General features: G+C 45.9%; 1 protein-coding gene across 7 annotated transcripts in view; it reads right to left on the bottom strand.

Moving 5' to 3' along the window:
• Window positions 1–26,335, bottom strand: part of RASAL2 (RAS protein activator like 2) — a 281,186-nt gene that overhangs the window by 161,179 nt on the left and 93,672 nt on the right. For all 7 annotated transcript variants that reach the window (XM_044300543.1, XM_044300544.1, XM_044300545.1 and 4 more), the window contains exon 2: window positions 2,873–3,000. In XM_044300543.1, coding sequence (XP_044156478.1) covers window positions 2,873–3,000 — 128 coding nt within the window. The remainder of the gene's footprint in view (window positions 1–2,872; window positions 3,001–26,335) is intronic.

Genomic DNA, 26,335 nt, shown 5'->3' with positions numbered 1-26,335 from the left:
CACCTACAATAAATAAAAAAATAATAAAAAGCTCTTTAGTTACCCGACAGATCTCGTGCTGCTGCTCTGATTCTAGCGGCAGGGATCTGTCTACCTGGCTGCAGCAGCAGGGACGATGTGTCAACCCCTGCAGCCAATCACTGGCCTCAGCAGGGCACAGCAGAGGTTAGTGATTGGCTGCAGTGGTCACATGTTGTCAAATTGATTTTGCTGCTGCGACGGCACAGAATCTGTTGGGCAAGTAAAGGCCGACTGCATGTGCTGGCCGCTTTCTTCCTGAAACTGGATAACCCCTTTAAGGACTTACCTTTCCTACCTAATGCGAGTACCCCCACCTCTGCCTCCAGCTGTTTACCAGTGACTACAGTACGCAATGACATAAGCCATTCATATTGATGCAGGATCAGTAACAGTTCCCACTCTTACCTCACTGATTAATCCATGCCTGGGTGGTTAAGGATAAGCAGGTATGTACTCAGCAGGTATGTACCATACAATCCCCCTTTGTTAATAGAGAGAAGTGCGTCCAGTTTGTTTTCTATGGCAGGTTGCCACGTGTCCTCGAAATATCGGCTTACATTCGCATGTATATGTTTTAATATGTAAAGCGAAGGTAAGGACTTTAATGAGACCCAGATCAGGTTTCTGTGTCGACAGCGCAGCATGTGGTCTAGATTTTCCCATTCACCTCGACTGCGCAAGACCAGGGTAAATATGTGAGCTCCTAAGTTTTAAATTATTTTGCCGATTTAGGATATAAAATGTTTAATAAAAATATAATATAAAAAAAAAAAAAACAGAACTGGGTACAATGTGATAAAAAGGTATGGATGGGACTATTCACATCACGTTTATGTCCCACATTTGACATTAATGTTGGGGAAAAAAGGATGCAAAAGCGCAGTACACAATACTTTTCCAACTTGCAATGTATATGTATATGCTATGGATACTATTTTTTTTAATAAGGGTAACGGATAACACTGTATGGCATCTGTTGGAGGGATTTGTTTAAAGGGTTTTTTCCAGGGTCATGATAGCCAATCATTGAGGTCCAACACCCTGCACCTCCACGATCAGCTGTTCCCTGCAGCCTCGGCGCTGGAACTAGCACTGTGAATGGAACAGGAAGCACAGCGCCGTTCAATGTGTAGTGGTCATGCTGGGTCACTGCAGTTCAGCTCCCATTCACTTCAATGGCAGCTGAGCTGCAGTACCCCAGCACGGCCACTACACTTTGAACGGAGCTGTCTGATTCCTTCTTCACTCAAGTTCTAGTTTCAGAGTTGGGGGCTGCATGGAACAGCTGATCGCGGGGGTGCGGAGTGTCAGACCCTCACTGACCGGATATCAATGATCTCTCCTGAGGATAGGTCATCAATATGAAGAACCTGGAAAACCCCTTTAAGGCTGTGTTCACATCTCCAACGTGCCTCATCCAGGAGGCTGTTGTTTCGGCATAAAAGCTGGCTGTCGGCCAGACAAAAAATGCTGCATGCAGCGGTATTTTTCTGGCCGAAACCCAGCATTTATGCCACAAAGTGGCTGGATCACCGCCGGATCCAGTTATAGTCAATTAGGATCTGGTGGTGATCTGTAGAATCTGGCAATGCCGGAGATATGAACGTGGCCTAAAGGGTTTGTCTGGGATTTTTATATTGGTCTATCCTCAGGCTAGGTCATCAACTCCCAGCACCCCCACCGATTAGCTTTTTGAAGAGACCGTGGTGCTCACCGAGCACCGTGACCTCTTCCTAGGCCAGTGACGTCACTGTACATTGGTCACATGACCTAGGCATAGCTCAGTGCCATTCAAGTGAATGAGTCTGAACTGCATTACCATGCACGGCCACTACACAATGTACGGCGCTGTGCTCGGTAATCTGTAAAGGCCGCAGCGCTCACTAGAGCATCACGGCTTCTTCCTCCGGCAGCTTGGGGCTATCAAAGACCAGCATAAAACGCCGGCCTTTGATAAATCACCCCCAATCTCCCTGCTGAAAAGGTAAATGAAAGCCACACAAAACATAGGGGCTTAAAAACATAGCAAGAAATACCGCGCCTACAGCCAAATTGTAATGCTGAAATTTATCACTGCGGAGACTTTCAGAGCCCCGCTGTCATTTATTTCAAATAAAAGTGATCTATTAGAGGTGACGCCATGAATACATCCAAGGAGGTAAAAGCTTTAGGGCACTTTCACACTAGCTTTTTTTCTTTTCCGGCGCTGAGTTCCGTCCTAGGGGCTCAAATCCGGAAAATAACTGATCAGTTTTATCCTAATGCATTCTGAATGGAGAGCAATCAGTTTGGGATGCATCAGAATGTCTTCAGTTCAGTCACTGAACGGCGTTTTGGACGGAGGAAACACTGCAGCATGCTGCGGTATTATCTCAGTCCAAAATGACGGATCAGTTGCCGGAATGCCGGCATTAATTTAGATTGAAATGTATTAGTGCCGGATCCGGCATTAAAAATACTACAATGCCGGATCCGTCCTTCCGGATAATGAAAAAATATATAACGGATCCGTTTCTCCGGATGACATGCGGAGAGACGGATCCGTTTTTGCAATGCATTTGTAAGACAGATCCGCATCCGGATCAGTCTACAAATGCTGTCCGTTTGCCGGATCACTCTGCTGCAAGTGTGAAAGTAGCCTTAAACGAGCCGTCAGAAAACGATGCGAGATGTGCGGAGCCCCTATCCGCTGCCTTCCGTGCGCCGTGAGCGCTTTCACGTAATTAGGTGTGAACAGATGTAATTACACGTTCCGTGCTGGAGGCAAGTCTCGGGTTCTGCTCTGTAAAGTGTGGATGACAAGCACTTGCTGACATTTTGTGTTCGGCGCACATGCAGATTCTGGCCTTACCTCGTCCTCGCGGTTCAGGAGCACCAGCTGGCTTTCCGTCAGGATGCAGTACTTCCTCTCCCATGTGGTGCTCTCAGTGTATGGCGACTGGCCGCACGACAGCCGGTGAGTGGGGGGTCCTTTCACATCTAGGAAATGAAACGAGAGGAGAAAACATGAGCGATGACGGAAAGAGTGACTTTCTATTGTAAAGCGTGCAGCAAAGCGAGCAAATACACGTAATAAAAGGTGAAGATCTGTAGGGCTCTCAAGTCATATCTTACAGAAGACACTTCATCCCTTGCAAAGAAACAGAATCGGGAGCAGATGAAGATCCACAATACACTTATGGTAATTCCAACCAAATTCTATGCAAATGTTGGGCGCCTCAATGTTCCCGGCACCTCTATATAATGAAAGGGTTAAAGGGAGGCACTGTCTACTCTTTCTTTTAGGGTGCTTTCACACTTGCGTTGTTGTCCGTTGCCTGAAAAACTGCCTGCCTGATCAGGCAAACTGTATGCAAACACATGTCATTTTTTCTGACTGATCAGGCATTTTTCAGACTGATCAGTCTGAAAAATGCCTGATTAGTCAGAAAAATGCATTGCAATACCGGACCCGTTTTTCCGGTGTCATCAGGCAAAACGGATCCGGTATTTATTTATTTTTCTCATTTTTAAAGGTCTGCGCATGCCGTCATTCCGGTATTATGAATGCCGGATATGGCACTAATACATTCCAATGGGGAAAAAAATGCCGGATCCGGCATTCAGGCAAGTCTTCAGTTTTTTTCGCCAGAGATAAAACCGTAGCATGCTACGGTTTTCTCTTTTGCCTGATCAGTGAAAATGACTGAACTGAAGACATCCTGATGCATCCTGAACGGATTTCTCTCCATTCAGAATACATGGGGATATGCCTGATCAGTTCTCTTCCGGTATAGAGCACCTGTGACGGAACTCTATGCCGGAAAAGAAAAACGCTAGTGTGAAAGTAGCCTTACTAGAACTGAATATTAGAAAGAAGAATTCACTAATGTTTTAATGCTTTCATAGAAGCGGACGAACCTGAGCTTTGAATTTCCAACACAGCCCTGCGGTTTAGATTTGGCCACTAGATGGCAGCCTGAACTTGACAAGAAATGGCACCATCCCCGGGCAGACACATAGAACTGGGATGGAGAAGATAACTTGAAAAGCTATGAGTTCTGGATAGAACGAGGCGCCAGTAACGGTCATACGATGTAATCACGATGCAACAATTTATTAAAATTGACACTTATGCAACTGTTTTTGACTAGAAAATAACGATGCCACGTGGAATCAGGAGCATGCCTAGTGTAAGAAGTGCTGGGAGGCACCACTACTAGAACACAGCTCAACCATATAACACCACCGGCGGGTACACAGAGAAGCCAACGGTGGGGGATGCCAGTGTCAATTGCAACCAATAAGGAGACCTACGTTGTGTTGATTTATGACAGTAGCGCACCGCACAGTGAGCTTATCCTGAATATTCAAAAGGGGTCGTCTCATCTGAGACATTGAAGGCATATCGCTAGGATATCGGCAAGTAGGTGCGGGTCTCCAGAATGGGACCCCAGAAGTGTGCGGAGAGCAGCCCGCATGCGTGGCCATCCTTCATTCATTTCTATGGGAAGGGAGTAAAGGCTTGGTTATCTTCGGCTCTTCCCATAGAAGTGGACGAGCGATGGCCGCGCTAGCACGGTGCCCATTCATTCCTTTGGGACTGTCGAAAGTAGTTGAGGGCACCCGTTCAGGTATTTTCAGAACCCCCCGTAGAAATGAATGGTGAGCACGCCACGCATGTGCGGTGCGCCCTCCTTCACTAGAGTGCAGGTGACAGAGGTAGGACCCGCACCTCTCCAACTTTGATGGCCTCAAAGCCCCAGGTGAAACAACCCTTTTAAAAGCAATGACGACGCTGACATTTTGGAAGAAATTCATCAAGCCCTGCACCACCAGAATTTGGGAACTTTTTGGGCGTATTTGAGATAAAAAAAAATTAAACTTTTTGCATTTTTACATCACTCCAGTTTTAAAAAGTGGGTGGGTAAGTGCCAGTGGTTAGCCCGTCAAGCCGATTGAAGCCAGATTAATCAGAGACCTTTAAAAAAAAAAATAAAAAATCTCAAAAATGGTCACCAGAAAGTAGAAAGTGAAGTAACATCTCAAGACAGAAGTGTTAGACTCAGGCCTCATGCACACGACAGTATTTTTTCACGGTCCGCAAAACTGGGTTCCGTTGTTCCGTGATCCGTGTCCGTTTTTTCTTCCGTGTGTCTTCCTTGATTTTTGGAGGATCACCAGACCAGAAAAGTGAAAAAAAAAAAATCTAACTCAAGTTTGCCTTGAAAATGATAGGGGGAAAAACCGGACACGGATCACGGACGCGGATGACAATCTTGTGTGCCTCAGTGTTTTTTCACGGACCCATTGACTTGAATAAGGCCCCATGCACACGGCCGTGTTTCACGGCCGTGGAACCGCGGCCTGGATCCCTCCTGAGAGCAGGAGCGCACAGCGTCACTGGTTGCTATGACGCAGTGCGCTCCCTGCTGCCGCCGCAATACAGTAATACACTGGTATGATCTATACCAGTGTATTACTGTACTGTGCCGGCAGCAGGGAGCGCACGGCGTCATAGCAACCAGTGACGCCGTGCGCTCCTGCTCTCAGGAGGGATCCAGGCCGCGGTTCCACGGCCCGCACACGGCCGTGTGCATGGGGCCTAAGTGCGCGAACCGTTGTCCGTCAAAAAAATAGGACAGGTCCTATTTTTTTTTGACGGACAGGAAACACGGATCACGGACGCGGATGACAAACGGTGCATTTTCCGAGTTTTCAACGGACCCATTGAAAGTCAATGGGTCCGCAGAAAATCACGGAAAACGGAACAACGGACACGGATGCACACAACGGTCGTGTGCATGAGGCCTTAAAGACGCACCAAATTCATCAAACACCAGACGCCTGCAAAAATGACCCCTCATGATAATTCCCCCCCCCCCCATCCCCTATAGCTCCAAAGCAGCTGCTACAGGGGTCCCGTGAGGGGTTCCTAACCTCCAGGGGTACATGCCCTCCGCACATTGTTAAACCAGTTACTTCTGACTCGGCTGCCAGTTGTCCGGGATTTGCTGGCACAATTCCTTGGGTGTAATTGGAAGTTTTTGGCCGCTTTGGGACTCCTGACGAGAGCCTCCCCTGCTTAGGATGGGCCTGTGAATCCGTATGGGGCATCTCTGCTCCACAGGCCTATGATGATGTGGGTCCCATCCCAAAGTACTGGCGCACAACTTACAGTATTAAAAATAAAGGGCTTTCTTCCTCAACCCAGACAACACTCATCTGCTATCATACTGAGCAATGCCGGCGTCACAGACCCACTGGGAGAGGAGTCCTATGTAACCAGACTACTGACCAGAACCACTCCCGGCCCAGCCCAGACCTTTGGCTGCAGTTTTATTATCCAGGGCTTTGGACAGATGTGAACGTGTCCTGCTCGTCGGTGTACTTACAGCTCTCAGCATTACAGGGATCTGGAAGGAAATGAGTCAGTCTATGGGGAGAATCATTACTGCCGCACAAAGGAGAGATGGATTTTTTCCCAGAACAGTAAAATAAATTCCTTCCTATGGCATCCACGTAAAGCGTGTGTCAAGGAGGAATCACACGCTACTGTGTGCCTGCTGGTCGGCTAATGACCCCGCATAAAACTGTCACTGCTGACAAGGCAGAGCGTAGGGGCATTGCAGGGGCTCCCCCCGTGTGTCCGGAGCTCTGGTCAGACGAATATATATACCGTATATATTTTTTAAGGATTTCTAAAACAAAAACGTGACTAAAGGAGAATCAAAGCTGAAATACAAAGCAACTGGTATAGAGCGCTGCTGCTAGCAGTCACACACGGGGATGGAAATGTCGCCGGGTGTCCTCATCCCGTATGTGACAGCAGTGATCATGGGGGCAGGGATTTTTACGGACTGCCTTAGTCATCCCACTGAAGAACACTGCTGATACCAGTGAGCACTGGTTTCTATGGCTTCATGCACATGCCAGTATGGCAGTCCGCAAAAAAACACAGATGCACAAAACACGGATTATTTTTTCGAGGACCCCTTGACACCAATGGTCCGCAACGTATAAACGGATACAGAAAGGACACCGACGATTTCTGAATCCGTATTCTGCAAATAGATAGAGCACGTCCTATAGGGAAATAAAGCTTAATGGCTAAATAGTGAAACGATTTGAACTTTATGTATCCATTTCTTGCAGTATAAGATCTCTGCTTGCGGTCAGTGAATAGAAAATATATATATTTTTTTCATTACACAGTGATCTATAGACCAGCGTCCTCTGCCGCGCACCTAGATCAGGGTGTTTGGCGTCTTAAGATAGCAAAAAGTGCAGAACACCTTCATGATGACTTAAAGGGGTATTCCAGCCAGAAGCATTTATCCACTCGATCGGTGGTAGTCCAACCACGGGGACTCCTACCAATTGCCGGAACGAGGCTGTGGATTGGAGGAATTTGAATGGAGTGGTGGTGGAGCATGCTGCTCCATTACTCTGGGGGGAAGGGGGATACGTGATCAATGCTCGAGTCTGGAAAGGATGACTTAAGCCAGGGAGGCTCAACCTGCGTCCCTCTCGCTGTTTTAAAACTACAACTCCCATCATTCACTGCTGTAAGGCTGATAGCTGTAGGCTGTCCGGGGACGCTGGGAGTTGCAGTTTTGCAACAGCTGGAGGGGCGCAGGTTGGGCATCCCTGTCATAAGCCATCGAGGCCCTTCAAGGACCAGTACTCTACGATATGGTGAAGGGGAACAAGCTTCTACATCAGTGGTCTCCAACCGTCATCTCTTCAGCTGTTGAAAGACTACAACTCCCAGCATGCTAGAGACCACTGTCTTACATAGAATAAACTCCGCTCCTATAGCTTTTTTCTTCTCGCCCCTGACCTTCTACTTTGCAGGTATTCAGCCGACACTTGTCAGAAAAGGAGCTGCCCCCCTCCATAGACGATGCCACCTCCTCTGCCACCTTGAATGGGACAACCAAGTGAAATTAGCACAGCACTGATGTGCCGCTGAGATGGGAACGGTTTCGTCGTGGTGAACCGTTATTCAGCAGGTCTCAAACAATTGGGGAAAAGTCTTCTCAGCTCGTGTGCGGCATGCTAACAGCGCGCAGCAATGGAAGAGCCAGATCGCACACACAAGAGCCGCGCACAAAGAAAAATTCCAGCGCTGTGGGAGAAAGAGAAGGATTCATGTTTTGCAACGTCTCACAAGCATTGAACCCCCCCCCCCCCCCCCGAATCACACAATGAGGCATTGACCAAAACGGGGTCATCTCTGCTCCTTAGGAGATCATAGGTCACCCATCTCCTGTTCAGATGGTAATGTGGATAGGGGGCAGAGAGACGCAGGAACGCCTTCTTTGCCTAAATTAGGGCTTGTTAGTGTGCCCAATATAATGGAGGAGACCCACAGCTCTGCCCAGCTTTCCCAGGCATTGCCGAGAGCGAGGTGGGTGGGATACAATCACTCAGTACGGGCCTTGTGTTTCTGAGGCTAAGCCAAGAATGGAGGGTCGCTCGGCCAGAATTATACGTGACACTGGAAGGTAATGACGTCGTCGTGATCATGGCAAGAGCTTGGAAATGAAGCCGCAGCTGCTTAAAGGGGTTGTGTCACTTCAACAAATGGCATTCATCATGTAGAGAAAGTTAATACAAGACACTTACTAATGTATTGTGATTGTCCATATTGGTTCCTTTGCTGGCTGGATTCCATTTATTATCGCATTATACACTGCTTGTATCCAGGGGTTACGACCACCCTGCAATCCAGCAATGGTGGTCGTGCTTGGACACTATAGGAAAACAAAAAACAAAACAAAAAAAAAAAAACGCTGGCCTCTCTGGTGGCCGGGACTGTGTGAGCGCACATGTGCAGATAGGAGGTGGCTGGTACGTGGGCTGCGTGCCTATGTGCGCTCCCTATAGTGGGCAAGCACGTCTACTGCTGATGGATTGCATGGTGGTCGGAACCATGGAAATAAGTAGTGTATAATGTGATGGAAACATGAATCAAGCCAGCAAAGGAAGCAATATGGACATTCACAATACATTAGTAAGCACTTGTATTAAAGGGGTTTTCTGGGATTTTGTATACTGATGACCTATCCTCAGGATCTGATCGGTAGGGGGTCCAACACCCGAGAGTAAGGGGGGGCGTGTGCTTCCTCATGGATGGGTCCCTCCTGCCCTATCAGAGCTCATGGGGTGTGTCCTTTCCACTGCAGCTTTCTTCCTGTAACCATCACAGTAGATGCGGCTGGTGGCAGTTGAAGGATGAACCTGGGCATGTGCGACCACCTCAATAGGTGGACGTGCACTTTTACCATACAAATTAAACGCCATCATAATGAAGTAATGACAAAATATCACAACTGGAGCATTTCTGTAACAAAATAACTGGGTTTTCAACCTGAATTATATCAAAACATTTAATGGTGACACAACCCCTTTATATAATCCACCCCTGCCCTTCCTATTAAATGTCAAATATCTCACCCCTGACCAGAATATAGGGGCCTTGCATGTTACCCCCGTATTGCTTTGGGCGTTCCCATCATAAGGAAGCTGCTATGTACGCGGTGAAATCTTAAAATAAATAAATGAATAAATATAGAATTCATAGTCCTTGATTAAATTACTTTAATTGATCTCCAGTAAGGCAATCTGAAATCCATCGGTACAGAAGCCGTCGTCCTATGGCTCTGCCGGCTACAGATTGCACTTGCGGCTATAAAGATTATGATCATTTTAACCACATGAAACATGCTGAGTACGCCGATGTTAACATTCGTTAGAAAAGGTATAGACGGCACGTAAATGGGTCACATGATGAGGGCCATTAGTGACATCTGACCCGAGGATGAAAGACATATTACCGAGGCTTTTACAGTGCGATCTATAGAGAAAATTGACAGAATATGTAATGTGACTTAACGTCCGTCTGATCCCGCTGTATCGGCTTAATGTGATGATGTTAAACGCCATTACGACGCAATTCGGGCCCTCAGTTTTTGCAGTGTATTACAGCAGAAGATGAAAACGGGATGGCAGTGCGCAGTAGAGTCCGAGTACGCTGGAATTCACGTGGATTGGATTCTGTGTCTAAATCTGTGCAAAATCTACGGGGGTGGATTCTGCACTACTCCTATAAAGTAGGTGCAAAGGAACGGGAGCGTTCTGGCAGAAAGGCTGCAGAGTTAGCTCGCCATATTGGGTAAAACCCTCTAAATCTGCACAGTCCCTCTATGCTTGCTGCTTTTTAGCTCAGGACCATGACAGTGCCCGATTACCACCGCTCGCTTACATACAAGTGAATGGGAAGAGTTACAGTAACCGGGCCCGGACACCACGCGTCTGGTTCCAGTGTGCCTCATGCTTTGCAATCAGCTGATCGGCAGGCTTGCAGGGAGTCAGATGCCGCTGATCTGATAGTGATAACCTATCCTTAGGGTAGGTGATCAATATATATAAAAAAAAAAAAAAAAGGGAGAGCTGTGATCTGTGACTGCAGTTTAGCAGCAACGCCTGCAGGGAGCCTGAGGTAGTCAGAGACAGGCCTCCTACTTACGCCTACCTACCTCTCTGTCTACTTAAAACAGGACAGCGGGAAGTCAGACAGAAAAGGTAGAATGATCATAAAGTACAGAAACCAGTGAGAAAACGAACATCAGGTAACTGGGGAGAATGTGCGTAGGAGAGTGGAGACAGGAGGTCTAAAGGGGTTTTCCAAGAATTTAATATTGATGGCCTATCATCAGGTCATCAATATCTGATTGGTAGGGGTCTGGCTGTCACCCCAAACGATCAATTGTTTGAAGAGGCCGCGGCGCTCCGGTGAAAGCTGCAGCCTCCTCCTAGGCTAGTGCCATATTCTTCACCTGTCACAGGCCAGGGATGGTGAACCGTTTAAAGGCCGAGGGCCCTAAACTGCAACCGAAAACCCACTTATTTATCGTACGGTGCCAACATGGAAATGTAACCGGAATACTACAGTCCAATACAGTGTATCTTCCATGTACTTTATCATTTAGCTATAATATCCTGCCTACATTGAATGCGCTGCCTGCGCCGTTCATAGTGCGCCCTGCGCTGATTAATGGCAGAAAAAGTCCAAGGCATATTGGTACACCATAGACTTTTTCCAGGGCGTGGATGCCCACAGAGAGGGCTCTGAGTGCCGCCTCTGGCACCACTGGCCTAAGTGAATGAGGCTGAGCTGCAATACCAAGCACAGCTATTATACAATATATGGCGCTGTGCTCAGTAAGCTCTAAGGCGGCCGCAGAGCTCAACGGAGCACCGCAGCCTTTTCAAACGTCCGCCCAACACCAATCAGATATTTATGACCTATCCTGAGAATGGTTTTTCCACCCACAAACCGTGACAACAGTACAAAAAAGTCAAGGGGGAGAAATTCTGTCATTTTGGTTACTCTCTGATACAATAGGTTGTGGCTGGCTGCACAATAATATTACATAACCAAAAGTGTCTGAAGCAAAGTTGACACTGACTGATGACCCAAGTGTCAGCTCATGAGTCAATCCTTGACTGACTGATCTCGGCAAAACCACCAGACCTATGGGGGCTCTACATGGAAATCGGCTAAACTCCGACATAGTGGTGATCTGCTGACATACAGAGACCATCAGAGCAGAACGGGACCAGCATAGATCAAATGATCATATAGCCAATAATACAATGCTGACGCCAAACGGTTCGTGTCAGGAGACTTGGGGAACATGCTCGGCCTTCATTACGAGATGAATTCCTCGTGACGTCCTACTAACTGTAGACAATCAATTGGCATACTGCTGCGTCTTCACATCAGGAGATACAATCAGGAGTCACAAGCGTTTACTCGAGGCCAATTTAGGATTATCCAAGCATAATATATGTTTTATTACAACAACCACACGCATAGATTCCCAAGCTGATAAATGATGTCTTTGTTAGGTCAGTGAGCGAAGCAAACCTCGGTATGAAGAAGCAGCTCCAATCTTAAGGATGATCAGCGGCCGTATCATCCACAAGACATAAAACTGCAATTTGTCAATGAAAATCATTTTGGCATCTAGAAAATTGGAAAAAAACAACAACTCATGGCTGAAGAGGAACCTGGCTTCACTGGGAAGGGTGTATTGATGGAACGGGAGAAGTGGTCCTTCTACAAAATGTGTCAAAAACTAGTGTCTATTTAAATATACAACAGACCATCAAACTGCATGGGAATCAACAATCGTTCTTCTGTATGGGAACGAATGATCGCTCTTCATCCTACAGTCTGCATTTGATGGCAGCACATCCCCAGTTGACCCGAGGAGATGCGCTTCTGAAAAAACATCAGTGTTATGCCTGTATAAAAAAAATGCAATTCAGTCTAAACATAGATCATCGTACTGTATGGGAATCAACAATCAATCGTCCTTCTGTATGGGAACGAATGATCATTCTTCTCCACACATTATGCATTTGACTGTAGCACATCCCCTGCTGACCCGGGGAAATGTGCTGCTGACAAAAGATCAATGTTAGGTCCATATAAAAAATGCAATTATATCTATTTAATCATAACAGATCATCAGACTGTATGGGAATCAACAATCGTCCTTCTGTATGGGAATGAATGATCGTTGTTCCCCATAAAGTGGCAAAACATCCCCTGATCATCCAGAGATCAATTGTATGGCCAGTCCCAGTATAAGAGATGCAATCAGCCAGCAAATGAGCTTGTTGCTCGTTTATTGGGAGGCATGTTTAATGGGGCAAAAAAATTTCCGGCCAATTTTTTGGCCGTTGTTCGCATCCTGCATTATCAGGGGTCCTGGTGTTTTGATAGCAAGAATAATGTACTTTGTGGAGTTAAAGGGGATGTCCAGGACAACAAAAAGATGGCGGATTTCTTCCAAAAACAGCCCCACACCTGTCCACAGGTGTCTATGGTATTACAGCTTAATCGCATTCACTTCAATTCACAGTGGACTCTGGGGAACTCAAGATACGCAGAATAAAACACGGAATCCCGCGCTCAACCAATTGAAGATAATCAAAGCTTTATTGATTATAAAACCGTAACGCGTTTCAGGGACCCATTCCCTTCTTCATGTCAAATATATCAGGACCCTGATGGACCCTACTTTAAATGAATGCAATGCAGCATACCTCTACTAAACCCGGACCACCTCTGTACCAGAAATAGACCTGGAACCTTCTGGATTTCCAAATCCATAGGCACGCTCATAATAAAGCAGCGGCGTGAGAAACTGGACCACGTCCAGGAATGACCTAGAGCCGTGGAAATGTAAAATGCTGAACAGAATATAGAGAAGCTTCAATTTGAGGGATCAGAAATTCCAGTTTTCAGAGGAGCCAAGACGTGGCTTGGTAGGAAGGCTAACCGAGCAACTGGCGACCGTCCCACACATCCAGCAGTAAGCCTGCTTACATGGAAGGCAATTACTTGCCAAATGTAAACTGCAATTATCTACTTAGGAGCTGTGCAAAGCATGACAGAGAAATTCCCGACACCCACATAGTAATCTGGAGAGAAAAGGCTGTAGCCTGACTGCTATTCAGTTCCAATGAACTCGCTGCGAACGGGATCAGCGAGATAAAAATACAGCCAGCGTGGTGAATATTTCACAGCGCACATTGTTAGGAGCAACCACCGTGACAATCAGACCCTGGGAGGCCGGACGGACTCAACATGCCTCGCATGCGGCCATTAACGCCTTCTGTTTTTACTTCTAATGACAATTCCGTGATATAGTAACTTGTAGGTAAAAAAAAAAAAGAAACATTCCTAATAGATTTTATATCATTCAAAAATAAGAAACTAAATATATTGCAATTGTTAAAGAGTGATTAAACATTATATGTCACTTTTAGATTGGGGCATCTGTCAGCAGTTTTGTACCTATGAAACTGGCTGACTTGTTGCATGTGGGCTTGGCATCTGTGTTGGTCCCATGTACATATGTGCCCGCATTGCTGAGAAAAACAATGTTTTAATATATGCAAATGATACTCTAGGAGCAACGGGGGCGTTGCCGTTACACCTAGAGGATCTGCTCTCTCTGCAACTGCCGCGCCCTCTGCACTTTGATTGACAGGGCCAATTGTGATGATGATTTTACTGCCAAAGTGCAGAGGGCGCAGCAGTTGCACGGAGCAGACCCTTTAGGTGCAACGGAAATGCCTCCGCTGCTCCAAGACTCTAATTTACATATATCAAAACATAATTTGAACATGGGACCAACACAGATGCCTTCAGCTGCCAAGTGCACATGTAACAGGCCAGCCAGTGTCATAGGTACAAAACTGCTGACAGATGCCCTTTAAGCAAAATAGCAAAATAATTTCCAACTGGAATCATTTTTAAAAAATTGTCTAGATGATGTTGCTGTTATGGTGCCCCCTGCTGTTCTTTCAATTACCTCTTGGAACGTCCACCTACACAACAGAAGTTGTCAGCAAACTCCGGCACTCCAGCTGTTATGAAACCTCAATTCCCAGCATGCTCCATTCCCTTCTATGGGAGCTCCCAGAACAGCTGAGCGACTGTGCCTGCTGGTTGTTGTAGTTTTCAGGGGTATAGCAATGGTGAGAAGTCGCTTTGCTGAATTTCATTGCACAACAGCAGATACGACTCCACCATCAGGTCTAGCCGAGCTACTGAGCACGTGTGACCACTGGACATGTAAGGACCACTGGACATGTTCTGTGCGCAATGAGCATGCAGCCATACAAACACTGTTCAAGAGATCAAAGCAAGATATTTGCAAAGCTGTCCAACTTCTTTTGCAGATTTTATCTATATGTAGACTGCAAAATGGTTTCAAAGGTGAAACACTCCGTAAATGGAAGCATATTTTTGGATTGTGGGGGAGGAAAGCCACATAAGCCGCACATGAATGTTGCGCTGCTCCAGTTCTGGGTAGCGGAGATGGTAACCACTGAGTCACAGTGCCCACATATAGATGACGTGAGCGGCATGCATGCTGCTATGCATCCATCCTCTGGAACACGTTCTAGTTTCATCAAAAAGGGCAAAAAAAAAAAATGTCAGGGAAATAAATACAAAATGTGAACATGGCTATAATATTTAATATGGCAGGAGGCAGCTCACGAGGGCACGTCACCCTCTATAAGGAAGATGAGCCATCTAGCTTCTCTTGGCAGTGAGAAAGCATGCGAGTCACGAGCCGCGGAGTACGCCATTTGTGAGCTTCATACATATTTAATCTGATGCATCAACAAGATCGGTCCGTAAGGTACGAGACGAAGCAAATTCCAGAATGGCGGCGATTTTTTATTGAATTCTGTGTCTGCATAAGACTTGGCAGCCTCCACTGTTCATGCATTACAGGTACAGTATAAAATACGGGAATATCCATATTTGATGTGCACAATCCTTAGCTTCTTGTCATAACTGGACATTATTACAACCACCGCCATCTTGCTTCAAACTGATATAACGTACATGATACCTATCAGCTCACGAGTCAAACTTACTAAAACGGGAGGAAGAGCATTTTGTAAAAAAAACTAAACAAAAAAAAAAAAACAGCGCAATAATAGGAAATAATGCGTTCTTGCTGTAAAAAAAATAACTAAAAAAAAATACTGGAAACCCAATGGATCCCCACATAAGTCAATGGGACTGTTGGGATTTATTGATATCTGTTCATAAATAGGTCCCATCATAGCGGTCACTGGTAGACGACAGGGATGGACTTGGAACTTAAAGTGGCCCTGGAAAAAAAAAAAAAAACTAAAAGTGACCCCATGTTGTAGGCGGGTCCAAACTGAAAGAAGGTTGAGGCAACCCCAGTGGGCAGGGACAGCAATACCGTAGTGCAGCACAAAATAATGCCCCAGCGGAAGCAAATATCACAGTACAGCACAATGGTATTTAACTGTATCACCATCCTAAAGACCGCTATACAGTTGAATTCAGTAGAGGGACCTGCGGCCGCTGGCCAGGAACATAAGTACCTGATGCTCCTAGCATTAAATTAATGCTGAGAGCATCCGATTGTTAGGGACCCAGCGTCCGTGAGGAGGTCTCAGATGGCCCACCGAGGGAAATTTCCCTGTAGGGTCTATGGCCAGTCTAGTGTGAACAAAGTCTTAGTATAAGTTTATGGAGTATAGGGACTTTCAAGGACTTGGATGATAATGTGGTCATCAACATTAGATCGGTGCGGGTACAACACATGGCACTGATCAGTTGTTTTAGCCAGCTGCCGGCACTCAAAACTATGCAGTGTATGGAAAGCTCCATACAACACAGTGTATGGACCCTTCTGCTTCCAGATCCGTTGACTATAGTACCCGATGCCGGTGGTTGCTCAAAACAGCAGATCATTGGGGGTGCTGGTGTGTCAGACCCCATTGATCTGATGTTGATGACCTATCCTTAGGATAGGTCATCAGTATTTGAGTACAAAAGTTTCTAAAGGTCAAATCCAACTATGTAATTTCAGTCTCACACGTACTGTAGATGTTCTACCACAACAGCTCAATTCAATCCCTCTTCTTGAATTTCCTAGTAATCTAATTAAAACATGGTGTTTCTTCCAGGAATATCATGTGGTCTCCAGCTTCAATGAAACTAAGTTCTCAATGCTGAAGTTCCCATAAACCCACCAAAGCCAACATAAAAGGACAATCTGTTTCCTTCTGTACTGGGTTTTGATAACGTATATCAAGCATTCTTCAGAGGCCTCCTATCATACAAGGATTTGTTTGATGGGAAGGATATGTTCTTTTTTTTTTTAAAAACATACCACTGAATGTGACAAACTGAAATCTGGATCTTTAAAATCATGGGCAGAAAAAATAATATCTGGAAAGCTAAAGAAAATTGTGTGGCGGTTGTAGTACACCTAGTAGGGATGTCCAGGTCTCGGAGGTCCCAAAATCTTCATGATCTATTTAATGTAAAAAGAGCACTTCTCCAAAAGTTCACCCCTAATCTACACCAGATTATTTTTCTGAGAGACTTTGAATATGCTTCACATATTAGCCTTTACCTTTGAGGAAACCTCTCCATTTTTCTATTCATCCTTTAGGAAACATTCACTGAGCGTGAAGAAGTCAACAATACTGCCCTCATGATAAAAGATCTTAAAGGGGTTGTCCAGGACTCAGTTATTCATGACCGACCCTAAGAACAGGCCACCAATATCAGTTTGGTAAGGGTTTGCCTCCCAACACCCTCAGTGATCTAGCTGTTTGAAGGGGCCACAGGTTTGGGACAAAGCTTGGTGCTTCTTTCTAGAGTATGAAGCACAGCGCCATACATTGCATACAGTGGCTGCTGTGTTGGTACTGCAGCTCCGTCTTATTCACTTGAATAGGACTGAGCTGCACAAAGGCAATGTGAACAATAGTCAAGAGTCAGACGTCACAGACCTAGGGATAGGCTGCAGCAGTTGCCAAAGCACAGTGGCACCTTCCAACATCTGATGGGTGTCGGACCCCTTACCGATCAGATACTGATGACATCCTGAGGACAGGCCATCAATATTTGAGTCCAGGATAACAGGGTCCTAGATTATGTCAGGTTAGGGTCTCAGCATGACCCACCCAACCAAATAACTCTGCCAGTTACTTTTCACTTGTAAATTATAGAGGAAGACATTTTGTGCTGGGAGCTTTCTGGATTCAGTCAAGGATGACAACTTTTAGACACGCCATGCTTAATATTCATGAGAATGGCTCTGCCATGAAAAGATGAATTAAAGAACACACGTCCTCCTCCTCACTCCTTCCTCCTCCTCACTCCTTCCTCCTCCTCACTCCTTCCTCCCACCCTTCCTTCACTTCTTTCCCTTACCATCTTTTTATGGATATAGGCATCATTTTGAAGTCTTCTATCAGAGGGTAGAGAAAAATCTACGTTTATTTAGAAATTTCATTTAAAGGGGTTTTCCAGTCTCAATATACTGATGGTCTATCTTCAGGCCATCCATGTCAGAGCAGTGGGGGTCAGGCTCCCTGCACCCCAGACGATCAGCTTTTGAATAGGCAGTGGTGTTTGTGCGAGCGCCGCAGCCTCTTCACTGTTTAGGCCTTGGTTTTTGCAGATCAGATTCAGACACATTCATTTCAACCGTGTGCTGTCTCAATCCATAGGTCCATTCTGCTGGTGCTGCATTAGCCGGCAGTGTATAAGGAGGTGCTGCATTAGCCGGCAGTGTATAAGGAGGTGCTGCATTAGCCGGCAGTGTATAAGGAGAGGCTGCATTAGCTGGCAGTGTATAAGGAGAGGCTGCATTAGCTGGCAGTGTATAAGGAGAGGCTGCATTAGCTGGCAGTGTATAAGGAGAGGCTGCATTAGCTGGCAGTGTATAAGGAGAGGCTGCATTAGCTGGCAGTGTATAAGGAGAGGCTGCATTAGCTGGCAGTGTATAAGGAGAGGCTGCATTAGCTGGCAGTGTATAAGGAGAGGCTGCATTAGCTGGCAGTGTATAAGGAGAGGCTGCATTAGCTGGCAGTGTATAAGGAGAGGCTGCATTAGCTGGCAGTGTATAAGGAGAGGCTGCATTAGCTGGCAGTGTACTAGGAGATGCTGCATTAGCTGGCAGTGTACAAGGAGAGGCTGCATTAGCTGGCAGTGTATAAGGAGAGGCTGCATTAGCCGGCAGTGTATTAGGAGGTGCTGCATTAGCTGGCAGTGTATAAGGAGGTGCTGCATTAGCTGGCAGTGTATAAGGAGGTGCTGCATTAGCTGGCAGTGTATAAGGAGAGGCTGCATTAGCTGGCAGTGTATAAGGAGAGGCTGCATTAGCCGGCAGTGTATAAGGAGAGGCTGCATTAGCTGGCAGTGTATAAGGAGAGGCTGCATTAGCTGGCAGTGTATAAGGAGGTGCTGCATTAGCCGGCAGTGTATAAGGAGAGGCTGCATTAGCTGGCAGTGTATAAGGAGAGGCTGCATTAGCCGGCAGTGTATAAGGAGAGGCTGCATTAGCTGGCAGTGTATAAGGAGAGGCTGCATTAGCTGGCAGTGTATAAGGAGAGGCTGCATTAGCTGGCAGTGTATAAGGAGAGGCTGCATTAGCTGGCAGTGTATAAGGAGAGGCTGCATTAGCTGGCAGTGTATAAGGAGAGGCTGCATTAGCTGGCAGTGTATGAGAGGCTGCATTAGCTGGCAGTGTATAAGGAGAGGCTGCATTAGCTGGCAGTGTATAAGGAGGTGCTGCATTAGCTGGCAGTGTATAAGGAGGTGCTGCATTAGCTGGCAGTGTATAAGGAGAGGCTGCATTAGCTGGCAGTGTATAAGGAGTTGCTGCATTAGCTGGCAGTGTATAAGGAGAGGCTGTATTAGCTGGCAGTGTATAAGGAGTTGCTGCATTAGCTGGCAGTGTATTAGGAGAGGCTGTATTAGCTGGCAGTGTATTAGGAGAGGCTGTATTAGCTGGCAGTGTACAAGGAGAGGCTGTATTAGCTGGCAGTGTACAAGGAGAGGCTGCATTAGCTGGCAGTGTACAAGGAGAGGCTGCATTAGCTGGCAGTGTACAAGGGGAGGCTGCATTAGCTGGCAGTGTACAAGGAGAGGCTGCATTAGCTGGCAGTGTATTAGGAGAGGCTGCATTAGCTGGCAGTGTATTAGGAGAGGCTGCATTAGCTGGCAGTGTACAAGGAGAGGCTGCATTAGCTGGCAGTGTATTAGGAGAGGCTGCATTAGCTGGCAGTGTACAAGGAGAGGCTGCATTAGCTGGCAGTGTACAAGGGGAGGCTGCATTAGCTGGCAGTGTACAAGGGGAGGCTGCATTAGCTGGCAGTGTACAAGGAGAGGCTGCATTAGCTGGCAGTGTACAAGGGGAGGCTGCATTAGCTGGCAGTGTATTAGGAGAGGCTGCATTAGCTGGCAGTGTACAAGGAGAGGCTGCATTAGCTGGCAGTGTATTAGGAGAGGCTGCATTAGCTGGCAGTGTACAAGGAGAGGCTGTATTAGCTGGTCGTGCATTATGCTGCGAATATTCTGCATGAAAATCTGTGAGTAGTACACATCTGTATATATATATACCCTAACCCTTTTGGAGACCTAGCAAGTCACCTGAACCCTCAGTCTAGCTGTTGCTAGGCAACTACCAGAGCATATCCCAGCATGACACAGAAGGAGCAATATACATATATATATTTATCCATTCAACATAAACATCAAAATAAGCACAAACACACACAATACATGCAAACTGTATACAAGCAAATATACACTGTACACAGACCTTTATATATAGATACACTGTAAACAAGCACATATATACACAGTGTATAAATATATATAACCAAGCAAAGAGTTACACCTATATACATTACAGCACGCACATACACACGGTATACATTACAGCACGCACATACACACGGTATACATTACAGCACGCACATACACACAGTGTACACAAGCACGCACATACACACAGTGTACACAAGCACGCACATACACACAGTGTACACAAGCACGCACATACACACAGTGTACACAAGCACGCACATACACACAGTGTACACAAGCACGCACATACACACAGTGTACACAAGCACGCACATACACACAGTGTACACAAGCACGCACATACACACAGTGTACACAAGCACGCACATACACACAGTGTACACAAGCACGCACATACACACAGTGTACACAAGCACGCACATACACACAGTGTACACAAGCACGCACATACACACAGTGTACACAAGCACGCACATACACACAGTGTACACAAGCACGCACATACACACAGTGTACACAAGCACGCACATACACACAGTGTACACAAGCACGCACATACACACAGTGTACACAAGCACGCACATACACACAGTGTACACAAGCACGCACATACACACAGTGTACACACATATACCCCCTGCATACCAAACACACACACACACACATATAACCTGTATACACACTGCTTATATAATGGGTTTTTGTTTTTAATCTGTTTTTCTTTATAAAATGCTGCAACTAAAAGTGTGTGAAAACTGCCTAGAATCTGTGGTTCCTCATTCAGCCCCCCGGGGTCACTTGCTGCCCCCCGACCTTCCTCTATGTCTGCCTGGAGTGTGAATAGCAGGACCTATTGTTCATTTGAGGCCACACAACCTCAGCAAAGCACAAAAGCAGCAAAAGATTTATTACAAGTGAGAGACAATGAAGGAAGGCCGGGTGCTGGTCCGGGAGCTCATGCTCTGGCTGTGGCCCATTGTCTGAGGATCTGAAGAGGCACCATTGAAATACTAGCCTTCACAAACAGCCGGCTGTGTAGCTACATGAGATACCTGCATATACCCGAGGCTGAGGACACTGCACGAGTCAGGTCACAAAACCCCATCGCGGCTCTCCTGCTGCACTGTGTCAGCCGGGCTTCTCACCTCTTGCGGCTGCCATTTTTATGTTCTACACATGATAAAAATGTAAAGACTCATGTGAAACACGACATGAGAACATGACTGCCTTGGTTCTTTCTGAGAGGTCACTTGCTGCAGCAGAAACCTTCTCACACTATGGTGCCCATCATGGAAACCAGATAAGACGGGCCTCACCTCCTTTTCACTATCCTTCCCCCTGTCAATAATGATCAGAAGGTGGTATCCACCTTTTCCCTGTCATATTTCTGGAAGGCTTCATTTAAGGAGACGTATTTTAGCATCCGTATTATGGCCGAAAGACCCAGAACTTAGATCGCCAGGACTGGTTCACTTGGATCCAGGGCTTACGGCTGTAATACAGACGCTACAAAGTTTGGACGAGGCCTGAGACTTCCCTTTCAGGAGCGTGCACAACATTGTTACGGTGGTATCTCCTTTCCCCTCTTATTTTTGTTTTTGGGTTTGACACCCCTTTAAATGTGAACGCACAGGTCTGTCTTCTGCATCGATTATAAGCACCTAACATTAGGCAATCATACAGAAACCGCACAGCTCCCGGGTACATGACAAACATGATGTGTGGTTGTCATAGCAACAATCTGGGACTCCTGCCAAAGGAAGGGTGACAATTTTTTTTGTCCCATTGCCGCAGATTCTAGGCTGATGCTATATTACTAAAATTAAAAGGATTTTACAGATTTTTTTTTTTTTTTTACTTATGACCTATCCCCCCCAATATATACCCCAGACCTGAGGGTACTACAAATGAATATAGTTTCAATTGTATTATATTGTTATGTTATGTATTTTTGTATGTTTTATGGCCATTACTCCCAGAAAGGTATGGATGGCAAATGGTTAGCAATGAAAAAGGGCTAACCACCCTGTCCCTCCCCTCTTGGTAGGAGCGGGTGTTCCTGCCAAGACTTAGTGTGGAGAAAAAGCACACTTCAGAGCTCCTGCTCCTTGAGAGGATTCTCCATAGAGGCCAACTTTGTTCATGTCTCAAGGAAATCCTTGAGAAGACAGGCAGCAGATTGAACAGTTGCATTCAGCATCAAAGACACTGCTGTAAGGTGAGGGACTATGGCTAAGACACCCATCACCCATACTACTACTAGGCCAGCACAATACTAGTGCTAAACTGCAGCCAGCCAACCTGACTCCGATCATCCTAACTGGTGCCTGAAGATTGCACTTAAAACCTGATGCTATTGAATGTATTTGAAGTTGTATGTTGAACTATGTTGCATATAAAAAGACTTTCTAATTCTGGCTTCATCCTTCAATACTCCATTTCCACTGCACCGATCCCGAGGGAGCAACGAAAAACTGGAGCCTGGGGCACATAAAAAAATGCCACTTACCCCAAAGATGCTACAAAACCAACAACAACAAAATGCTTTGCATGTAGACTATAGAATATTTTACTATGGAGTTTGAAGTAACATCTGCTCACAGCATTTTTTATAACCAAACAGAAGAAAACTGCATAAAACACCGCCGAAAGAGCATAATCAGCTTATGATATACTGTATTCTTATAACTTACAGTAGGGAGACTTTTCCCCCGGATATTATTAATTTTATAAATCCCCCTACAGCGAGTTGAGCTTTCTAATCCACGTACAATAAAAGGCTCAGCGCGACTATGGTAATTATTAGGAATTCGGTTGAACCAGTGAATTAGCTATGTCTCCTGTTGGCTGACGGATTTCTAAGCACGGCGGCAGAGATGCGACCAGCTGGTAAGACCATCAGACTGAGATGACTATTATTCGGAAAATGTGCCAATAGTACCAAAACTAAATTTAACCTCATTTCCTTTGACTTGTACATTGCACATGGCCTTCAAGGCAGACCTGACCCAGGAGCCGCATGGGAAACAGGATACTACCGTAAGTGGAGATCGGTTTCAGGCAGATCTAGTATCTCAAAATTCAACACACATGCCTGCAGAAGACTTCACAGTCTATAAATCATCTTTTCCTTCTTCTTTCAAGAGTTGAAATGATGAGATAGTAAAAGTCCTCCGAATCGGCCCTTCACGTGATCATAGCTTCTAGCACACCGGTGGATAACGTGGCCTAATGTTTGGACTAGTTCTTTTGGGAACAGACCACAGAGGCCATACTAAACCGATATACATGACCGAATTTGTGGAGATGCGAAAGAGGCCACAGTGCCTGCAGAAAAGAGGAGGAAACTGAGCATCCTTTCTGCTCTCACTCTTCGGCAATGGGAATCATAATTGGCTGCAGTGGTCACATGCCTGAAGCTTGTAAAGCCTGGGGGTGCGTGGAGCATCTGCACAGGATCGGAGAGGAATAAAAAAAAAAGTTTTGTGATACTTATGAAATTATTAATACTTATCTGCTTCCCACTGCCCTTCTGGTTCCTGCCTGTCATCTTCTGCATGGACTTGTTCATGTGCACCGCTGCAGCTGATGACTCTCTAAGCGGCAAATTCCTACTGTGTCATGTGCCACTTAAGGGCATGTCACTGCTGAGGCCACTTCCATGAGGAAGTTGACAGGTAGGGACCAGAAGTGCAGTGAAGACAGCCAGGGAGCCACGGAGCCAGAACTAAGTGGCCGGGAGCAAGAAAGTACAGATCTGTCGACAGATACTGCTGTGGGGATGGAAAACAAATCGTGAACCATAATATGAATATTGACATAGGTCCTGGGTTCGAATCTAACTGTGGTCAACATCTGAATGGAGCTTGTATGTTGTTCCTGTGTTTCTATAAAGTTTTTTTGGGGTCCTCCCATTTCCTACCACAAACCAAGAACATACAGATTGTTAATCAGTTTCCTATATATTGCTCCTCATCCTATTGATCCTCATTACTCTGCGTATGTCCAGGACATGATAAACGTCTCCAAATAGGTAGGCTATTGAGAAACTGTAGGTTCACGGCATTTTTACAAGAACTTATCACAGAAACTGAAGTGGTGACTTTAATGGGATAACTCATTCGAGCATGTTCTATAATACTAGAAGATTACCATGCCACAAACCCGAAACTCCATGTATCTAGTAAATTATGAAAGCACTTCATCAACATATCCGAGTGGCGATGTTCCTGTTGCGAAGTGCGGCGAGGCTCGACAAACAGCGCTTAATTAATTTTCATCACCGCACAACAGGATGCAGAGGGGAATGGGAAAAAAAAAATCTACACCGTGGCACGGTGCCATGCTGCCATCCCAGACTGTGCACAACCAGCCTCTTCCCATCGGGTACAGCTATCAAAGGACAGTTTGGTGACTGAATAGACGTGCATGGTGTTTTCACAGGGCTGCTGCCATCGTCACGCTGCCTACTTGACACATGAACCCCAGAGATCAACCTGTCAGGGCCGCACTACAGAAGCGGATACGCTTACCAGAGGAATGCCAGCTGTCAGGGGGAACAGGCGCCTCTTTCAGAGGAACGACATACACAACTGAGTCACCACAAGCCAACCTGACTCTCTCATCCATGAGTAATGCGACCCTACCGGGGAATACACGTCCCCTTTCATAATATGCACCTGTACATACTGTAACCGGAAACGCAGACACTTCTGAAACTGAGCGGCAGGTATTTCTTTTTGTTATAAACGCCCTATGGGGACCTGGTGAGTCTCCCTATTTTTTTTTTTTAGGGTAACATAGTAAGCCTTCTTTTACTGGTTGGCAAGAAGAAGTCCACATGGCTCCTGTCTTCCCGCCCAACGAGGAGAAAGGCAAAACTATGAATATGCTCATTATGGGGAAGCCGCTTTCACTACCTGATACTTGTATTCACGTGTAAGGTGTAAACCAAGGAGTCATGAAAGGTCACAGGGAATATCATATTGCTCACTACTATGTTACACAGGCCAGCCATGAAGGTCACGTGCCTTAGGCCTAAAGCACACAACCAGAATTTCCATCGGCATTTTTTGCGGGTCACACACGTACCCATTTATTTCTACGGGTCGGCAAAAAAAAAAAAAAAAAAAAAACATCAACAGAAGATGTCATCCGTGTGTTTTCCGCTTCACAAACTATAGAACGTGTATGGGTTCCGATGAAGTCGGACATGACTTCGGTAGTTGTTTTTTTAAAGTGGAAAAACTTCAAGTTTTAAAGATGGATCTCTGTACAGTATTATCCCGAAGTTTTGAACAAAGCAACTTCGGATGAAGCATCCGAAGCTCGCTTCGCTCAACACTAGTTTACACTTGGCCGACAACAGCCATGAGATCGAAGAGAGTTCCCTCTATATCAAAAATAACCCAATACACGTTAGATAGTTGAGTTGGTCTCACCGAAAATGGCGGGTTCAGGCAACATCCACTAATGTGTATCTGGACCTTAAAGGGTCTCTGCGTTTTAGTAAAACTTCTGATATCGCTAGAAGAAGGAAAGAGAAGTGCAGGCACATCGCGCTCTCTTCTCACTGCGCAGAACGGACTCGAGACGGGCTCATTGACGTCTGAAACCGCCAATATTGGTGAGCCATCTCATGTGCATGAGGTCTAGACTCTTCACCAATGGTAGATGTCTAGGGAAAGAAGGATGGGACATGTTGAATTTCAACATGCCGTTCCTTTGTTGCTACAGGAGGTATACGACGATCAGCTGAGCTAAGCGTGCATGTGTGCGGGAGAGCTGGGAAGAAGAGCTGTCAGCTAAATGATCAACCAGCAGACTACTAATGAAGGTCTATGGGCACCTTTAGAGAGACCTCAAGCTTCCAAAGATCTGAGATCTGGCTGACAGCCCATTCACTTGCACTGTACAGCTCTTCAGTGGGTTAAAGCTTAATGTACTAGTGTAGCCCATATTACAGACTGCAAACAGCGGGTCTGCAATATACAAGCACTGGCCATCCATTGACTTGAATAGGTCCACGATCTGCAAAATACGGCCTAAATTTCTTTTTTTTTTGTGGAGCAGATGTACGGGTCGGAAACCCACAGAAACACTATGAAGCCCTTCATCACAGGTCCA

This window comes from Bufo gargarizans, chromosome 7 (assembly GCF_014858855.1).
Source record: "Bufo gargarizans isolate SCDJY-AF-19 chromosome 7, ASM1485885v1, whole genome shotgun sequence".
NCBI lineage: Eukaryota > Metazoa > Chordata > Amphibia > Anura > Bufonidae > Bufo > Bufo gargarizans.
This window is presented reverse-complemented; position numbering and strand designations above follow the sequence as displayed.